The following is an 8,741-nucleotide window of genomic DNA, read 5'->3' on the forward strand; positions in this document are numbered from 1 at the left end:
TTTTTTAAAGAGAAAACACAGAAACTTCAAATTTAACCGTGTATCTTAATTATCATTCGAAAGAACATACCTTAGCATTTATTTTTTGAAGATTATCTCTTTCACATGTAGGCCGCGGCTACGTCTCAAATGAACCGTTGGGTTCAATTCTCGATGACTCGTTCGAGCATTTCGACTGGTAACTGGCAAATGACACGCGTGATGTGTTGCTTCAAGGCCTGAAGCGAAGCGGTATTGTCCGCTTAGCGAGATAAAACTTCATAAAAATTATAACTTTTTCGACAGGCTAACATTTCGTTAAAATTTTTTACGATTTTGCAGATTCTACTACTAGATCCTTAAATTTGTTCATAGAGATTTCTGCCCACGGCTTGATCACTGGTGATAGTTGTGTTCCCCTTGATGAATTTGCTGTTGCAATAATTCCTTTAATATCTCCAAAARTTTTCGATTCGCTTCAGGTCTGGTGATTGTGAGCATGCGCTGATATTTTCTGTAAGCCCATACCGTAATGTTTAGATCTTCGTGTTTAACTGTTATCCAGTCTACAGCTTCTTCGTCTAAAGAGGTAATTTCCGTATACTCTCTTCTTTCAAAAAGACTCCTTTTAATTGTAAGCATTTTTACTTTTTTTWATTTGAAAATATACTTATACTCAAACTCAAGTCCTTGTATGGACGAAGGTAATTTGAAAATTTGGCTGGACTATTGTGTAAGTTAACATTACGATCTTCGATATAGCATATAGCTGTCATTCAAACTGTTAACGTTTTTACCTGTTATAATTTAAATTGTCTAYTCTAACAAAATAATCAATAATACAGAAGCTGTTGCTTTATTATTTTCAAAAACACAACGGTATTAATTCATTTTCATTTAAAAGTTAAAACACTTACAATTTCACTAATTGTTTCTTCCTCTTCTTGCAACTATGTAAATGCGTTTGCTTCCTTTTAATAAGTGGCAACCGGTTGTATAATTCTYGCTTCCTTTCTACCATGTTTTCCTTTCGTCATTTGTTGCTTTTGCTTGCAACGACATTTATTTTATTTGCCCACGGTTTTTTCTTATACACTTTCAATTTGTCTTAATTCAATTTGAATGTTAGAGTTGCATTCAACAAATGTCGTAGGACATTGATGTTTGTTGCCATAGGGAAAAACCACTTCAMTTTTACACAAACCCTTTAGTGCATAGCAAATAATTTGCGACGSAACAGTTGCAGCTCTCAGCGAACCATATTAATGTAGAAACATATGAGTATGGGCGTTTCGTGCATGGAATTTGAACTAGTAATCGAACTAGTCATAGAGTTGAACAGCGGAATCGATTAATATTTAATAGCCCAGATAGTAAACGAACWTGCATTTCAGCCTTTTAACGCATTTTGTATGGACGGGTAGCGATTTAATATRGTAAGACGATGTAGAATGACTATTGACGACTTTTTCCATTGGGATGGTTTGAATGGCGTAAGTGAACAAACTCACTTGAATGACAGACGGTTTGTGTAACTCTATTAAAAATCATGCACTCGATTTAATATAATTTTCGTTTTGCTGTGCTCTGCAATATATGTATGTACATATATACATATGTGGCCTGCGTGTAAACTAAACGCCCAACAGCAGTAACTTTTTATTAGCTTTATTAGTTATTCTTTCAGTGACTTTAACTAGTTTTGTACATACTATATGTATTYATGCGTTATTTCATCTATGTGAACTTGTTTTTAGTTTTCACTACATTTATGAATAATTAGAACTTGAAACACACATCCATAATTTGTTTAGAAATATATAATATCAAACGACAATGGTAAAGTAATCACCCTGAYTGCACAAGTCGAGGGTTCGCCGCTTTCATTAAGCTAATTATAGTAAATTTGTCGAGTTTAATTATTATGTTAAATAAAAATATGATTTCTCCTTGCAGGGCATAGCAACGGGCAAACTCCATGGTGCCATACTCACCAACACCGAAGAATGGGAAACGAAAGCGTTGGAAGCTGGTCGTAGATCTGGTGATTTATTAGCACCAATAATTTACTTACCGGAGCTGCATTTTTCGGAATTTGCGTCAGCTATAGCCGATATGAAGAACTCCGTTGCGGTAAGTAAGAGAGATGGAGAGAGAATACTGTATTTATTGCCGTCTAATACAAGCCATTGGCATGGCTGAGCGCATATTCACGTGCACATACATGCATACATATATTTACAGGGTAGTGCAAATTGTGATTTTTAACATTTGATATAATATTGGAATCTTCTAAGGAAATTCGCACTAATTTCAGTTTATGATTTCAGCCTTGTCCGCCACTTTTTTCGCAATATCTCATGCAACAATTTTTCAAGACGGGCGATTTCATTATTTTTATGATATTCAACTTAAGGGCTTGAAGCGTGAGTTGTTTCTTTATCTTACGTTGGGCCTATACGGTCATTCGCAAAAAGTATCTACGAGCTCGCTATTGACGTATTTGTTAATCCGATTTAAATATCGTTCGATTTGTTGTTTATAAATGTCCTTTCGAGAATACGGACCACCTTATAATTTGTAAGGCTATCTATTTCTGTACAAAAAATCTACGAAATCAACTTTTGATTGAACGTTATTTCGTTGTTGGACTACAAAATCTGGTTGCCACTCTTTTTGAACTTCAGTCAAAGTCAACTTTTTTGCCCATATGTCATAATTTTGACAGTTAATTATAAGTTGCCGGTTGAGCATGTTGTCGTACATAAATGCATCTATTAACCGAACTATACATATGTGAAAGCAATGCCACCGACAATCTACTTACAGTTACAGTTTAGTGTCTCTAAAAAGTCAAAGTTGAAATGGTCATTTCCTCTTTCGATTTGATTTTCATCGGTATTTATGACTCCTCGTTACTATTACGTGATCTTTGGCTCACAGTAGTTTGTGGTGGAGGAAATCTATAAATGAAATGGTGKCATACATGCAGTGAGTCTTACGCTGCCAAATGTACTCATCCTACAAAAACACTGATAAGCGCAACAAATACAGAATTTGAAATACCTGTCAAAAGCATTTCGAGTCATTTTAGTTCCACTGATTGACGTGCATGATTGATTTGTACGAATTATAAATGTTATCGCATCTTARGAGAATTCTTAATCATATGCGTACATATGTATACATACAAACTGGTATCACGTAAAAGTGAACAACTTTTTATCAATATTACAGTTTATTTATTGAGGCCTTTAAACTCATTTCGGATTTTTAATCGCATTTATTCGATTTGATTGATTTGATTGATTGCAGCATAGATTGTTATCGTGCGCCTAAGAGCTGTATTCGGGCTTACCTTAGTATATGTATATATGGTCAATAAGGGCCAAACTATTCGATATAATCCATGGCCATTTGGCCAAAATTTGTTTAACATTTGATAATATCATTACTAGCGGGGAAGTTTGGTTATAATTGGGTTTTCGATAACGTATTTACTACACAACACTAACAGGTGCCCAAATGTATTGGTGAAAAGCATTTTAATAACCATTTCTTTTTAGCAAAGATGCTTTATGTTTTCTATAAAAACTGTATTTTTAAGAAAGAGCTACGGTCGAGTCAAACCTAATATTTTCATATCCGAGATATTTATATTAAAATCGTCACAATTAATTCAAAAGATAAACAATATAAACCCAACCGAAGAAGCTAGATTTAATATATTTAGTTTCTGTGAAAAACCTCAACCAGGGAATAAGAGTCGACTATATTAGGGATATGAGGTCAATTCTATTTAAATTTAGCGCCGACATTTCTTAAGAAAACTTATGTGGTGAATTTCATTAAAATATCACACTTTGTTGGTTGTTACGGTTCAAAGTCAAATGGCAAGTGGGAAAATACGATATCGGGTATAGTGGGTGCTGCACTGGTGGCATTAATCATTGACATTTTAAAGTATGCATACTCAGGAGCATGTGTGTATGAATTTTTGGAAAATAATTATCACATTTGGCTCTGACAATTTGTCGGTCAGAATTCTGCCAAAATACCGAAAATCATTATAGGTAGTATACACTGTGACGGAAAAGCATTTGGAAAATGTAAATAAATTCCCCAAGTACATGATATTTACAAAAAAAATGAATTACTACGCCAAATATGAGCGCGATCTGTCAAACAATTTGTTTACAGCAGCTGCTTAAGGTGGTACACCTCAGTGGTGCGTTGCTATGGATAAAAATATCGAACAAAGAAAATGCGACAAATTTGGTACTGATAACTAAATTTCATGTGCGGAATCAACGCGAATGTTGGAAAAGGCTTACGGCGATTTAGTTTTATCAAAATTTCAAACCTACAAGCCTTCAAAGATGGTCGAGATTTCGTTGAAGGCATGCCTCGTTATGGACGATCGTCGACCTGTCCAACTAATAAAAATATTAAAGAGTGAAGGATRTGGTGTGTGAAAATCTACAGGCAAATATTAAAGAGAGGGCAAGGAAGCTCGACATCTCTCGCAAGTCCGTTCGAATGATAATTTMGTAGATATTTTGGGAAACGTGTACCTGCTTGCTCCACTCTTTCCGAAAAAGCTTATTTTTTTTCAAAAATAATACCCTAAACTGGTTTCTTTAGACATGCTTGATTGTGCGAACGTTGATCCCATATTCATGGAGAGTATTATACCTGCCGATGAGACATGGATTTATGAATTTAAGGCCAAAAACGCAAAGAATATCGTCGATCAACCACCGTATTCACCAGATCAACCACCGTGTGATTTTTTCTTGATCCCCAAACTGAAATTGTCGCTCCGTGAAACCCGTTTTCAGTCGTTCGAAGAGATGAAAAAAAATTCGCTGAAGGAGCTGAAGGTCATTCCAAAAAGTGCTTATGAAAAGTGTTTCGAGGACCGAAAAAGTCGTTGGCATACATCTAGTGGAGATAACCTTGAAGATGACAAAATAAATACTGCTGAATAATAATGAAACATATTTCGTTTTGTTTACAATTTCCGGGTACTTTTTTGTCACAAAGTACATATTGTCACCTGAAATGCAAAATAACGTATCATCAAAAAATTCGAAATTGAGTGTATTATTAATTACGCTTCACTACTTCAAATTACATACATACAAGTACATAAAAAGAACTTACGTCCACCATTTTCAAGTTCTACTACCAGATATAAACCAGTTTTAACCAATATTAAAATATTGTTTCACTTATGTTTCATTTTATTTCGTGTTTCATTCATTCCACTGTAAATTTCCGAAAATCTTGTTACGTTATTTTGCATTTCCGGTGACGATATATACATTAAGGTCTGTATATTAGCTGGACAGTGGCCAACGTTTTTTGGAAAGCGGTTGAGGGCATTTATTGTAAATAAAGAAAGCATAAAATTCGGCGAAGCGAAAAGTGCAACCTCTAACGCAAGCAGGCAAGCTTCCCCAGCGACGAATGTGTTGTGGCTGTTGTCATTGTACTAAACCTATACGTAAATCGCCCAACCAGTCCTTAGCAAAGAAAGCACTCCATAGAAATTCTGAAACAACCCACTATTGGTACTCATAGAAAGTGCGTGTATTCTGACTCCAACGAGATGTCACTTTATTACTTCACATTGCTTTGTGTGTTCCTTTTATATTCTTTGTTTGCAACAACAACGACGTGCAGTTTTGGCGTTCTCATACACACCTCCTGACTAGCATTTATTTAAGAACCGCGTCTATTTTTATATTTTTCACCATACAACTGTTTTCCATTTTTGTTTTTAATTTTGCAAACTACATTTCCCCTCACTTTGCACTTCCTGTTGGCGTTTACTATTTTCCTTTCGTTACTCGCTGCATTGGTGTGTGTTTGTAATTTTTAAAATCGCACCGGATAGCGCCATAAATCAGCACTTGTTTAGTTAGTTGCAGCGGTGGCGCTATCAGCATCATCAGACTGGCAACAGGAGTCAATACAGCGGAATACAAACCGCAATTCGGGCGAATATTTATAATAATTATTTATTTGTGCAACATCCACATGCAGGCTTGTAGTTGCACAGTCTTCTAGGCCACAGGGCTCTTTCATAAAATAACCGTCCGCCCGCCGTTTATATGCCCGTCAGATATTTTTATTGTTTAAATATTGGGAATTGCTCTGTGGTGTAGCAAACATGCTCACCAAGTTCTCCTGCTTACACATAACCTCAACTCTGCGCGGAAAGCTACTAACATCATATGACTTTGTTATTTCAGTACATGTATTTTTTGTCGTCTTGTTTTTCTATTTCTTATTTTCTCTCGGTTAAATATTTGTTGCTCCCCAGAGCTTGTGTTTATGAATTTTTTGTTGTCTTTTAATTCACACTGGAAAACAATATTCATATTTTTTACGAAGTCACTAAAAAATTTCTTACTTGAAATGGTGTGGGAACAACTGAAACGAACACATGTTCACTTAATGTCAATAAAATATCCTATATGTACATATATTATCCTATATGTTAAGGATAAAGTCTATTATATGGACGGGAAATATTATATTTAATATTATATATTCGGGTTGGAGCAAGGTCTAGTCCGATTTAATATATTATACTTTTGGTATTAATTTAAAGTGAGCTCCAGTGTAGCCAGAGACAAAATAATTATGGTAATTTTTAAGTAATTCTATTTTTTTTTATAAAATTATTTTATTCTATGAAAGTAAAAATATAGCCTCATTAAATAAAGTCCAAGCTTAAGTTGACAGAAATAAAAAAAATAAGAATAATTTGAAAACGAATGGCTTTTTTTAAATTAATAAAATGGCGCCTACAGGAAATTTTTACGGATTTTCGGGAAGGAATGAACAGTTACTTTATGTTAAAAATCGAAAGTAAAAAACCTTCGATCAAGCACTAGTTTTCATGTTTTCAAGAAGTTGTATACTTTTAGTAAGTGGTAGATAATTCATGAATAGATTTCATTAAATTCAGATCTTATCTACATGTGATATTTCCAGMGAAGTGGAGGTCTTCCTCTTCTTCTGCTTCCGTCTTCGGGTMCTGCGTATGCCTGTATTGTACTCTCAGAGCTGAAGTGTTTTTATCCATTCCGACGATATGACTTAGCCAGCGGAGCCGCAGTCTCTTAATTCACTGAACTATGTCAATGTCGTCGTATATCTCGTATAGATCATCGTTCCATCGACTGCGGTATTCGCCGTTGCTAATCCACAATTGACCATAMATTTTTTTCTGAATCTTTTCTCGAAAACTCGTAACGCCAACACGTCAGATGTTGTCATCGTCAATGCCTCTGCACCATATACCAGTGTGTATCTTGGCTGCAACAAGATAGTGGCTCGAGTCGATGTTAGGACCTCGGAGTGTACGCATGTCTAAAATACTGGAGACGTGTCTTCCCCTTATCACAACGTGATTGCGACCAACCAGGGCTTTTCGATCCGGAGACAGCCACGTAGCTTAATGAATCTTCTCATGTTGAAATCTAGTACTACGGACAGCCTATTTCGGGCTYCGTCGAAGTTGATCAGCCTCAACCCATTTGARGATGCTTCATCATGGAGGCTAAATTTACCGACCGTTGTGCCAAAAATACCTTCTTTRCCCATACTGGCGTTTAAGTCACCAAGCCCGATTTTGACATCGTGRYGAGGGCAGCTCTCAAGCAGCACACAAAACGCTCATAGAAGACATCTTTGGTCACATCGTTCTTCTCTTTCGTCGGGGCGTGGGCGCGAATCAGCGATATATTGAATGTTTAATGCGGATTGTAGCAAGATGTTCATCCACCGAGGCCATGATTTGAAAACAAAGTCTCTCTCTTACTCGTCGCAGTCCATCGCACTTCTTGGACGGCGGTGATGTCAGCATATATTCTTACGAGGGCTTGAAATAGCTTCACTGGGGGCACCTTCCCAATCAAGGGACCGAACATTCCAGATACTTGCCCTAAATCGCAATCCTTAATACGTTTGCTGTGGCCGTCATTAAAAGGGGGGTGTCTCATCCTAGGCTGTTTTCTACTTTTCATTGGCGGTGTTTTTAAATGGTTTTATTTAGCTCACCCCGTTTGTTTTATTATTTATTCTTGGATCAAATTTAGTAATTCAAATTTCACCCTCTTCCTGTCAACCGATTAACCTGAAATTTTGTATACACTTTGGGTTTTGGTGACAATACAATTATGTTTATTCCTTATCATTATAAATTCAAGATGGCCGCCGCTACAAAATGGCGGATAACGTAGGTTTTATCAATCCCATCAATATGGGTATCAAATGAAAGGGCTCAATAAACAGAATACAATATGCTATAAAAAAATTTAAATCCAAGATGGCCGCCGCTACAAAATGGCGGATAACGTAGGTTTTATCAATCCCATCAACATGGGTATCAAATGAAAGGTCTCAAGAAGTGGAATACAATTTACTATGCAAAATTGAAATCTAAGATGGCTAACGCTCAGCCCCTGGTGGGGATAGAGGGGAGGTTGAGGGCTTTCCTGAAAGGTGTGAACTAACTCGCAAATTAACTTTTATCCCCCTCCCTCCCCCAAAATTGACGTTTCAAAGGGATTAGTAAATGGCACTATAGGCTACATCAACGAAATCGTTTGGCCTCAATTTCGTCGAACTTATCGACTTAATGTGCGATAGAAGAATCGTTTAATTCGTCGTTAGGCAGTTGGCCCGCAGACGGTAAGGAAATTACTTACTATTTTCTTGCTCATGGAAATTCCAATAGTTATACA

At 36.3% G+C, this 8,741-nt stretch overlaps 1 protein-coding gene across 4 annotated transcripts in view; it reads left to right on the forward strand.

The window, feature by feature from the left end:
- LOC108973877 (probable aminopeptidase NPEPL1) overlaps positions 1 to 8,741 on the forward strand; it is a 34,884-nt gene that overhangs the window by 10,076 nt on the left and 16,067 nt on the right. For all 4 annotated transcript variants that reach the window (XM_018941380.1, XM_018941383.1, XM_018941381.1 and 1 more), the window contains exon 4: positions 1,936 to 2,112. In XM_018941380.1, coding sequence (XP_018796925.1) covers positions 1,936 to 2,112 — 177 coding nt within the window. The remainder of the gene's footprint in view (positions 1 to 1,935; positions 2,113 to 8,741) is intronic.

This window comes from Bactrocera latifrons, unplaced genomic scaffold, assembly GCF_001853355.1.
Source record: "Bactrocera latifrons isolate USDA-ARS-PBARC rearing strain unplaced genomic scaffold, ASM185335v1 scaffold_509, whole genome shotgun sequence".
NCBI lineage: Eukaryota > Metazoa > Arthropoda > Insecta > Diptera > Tephritidae > Bactrocera > Bactrocera latifrons.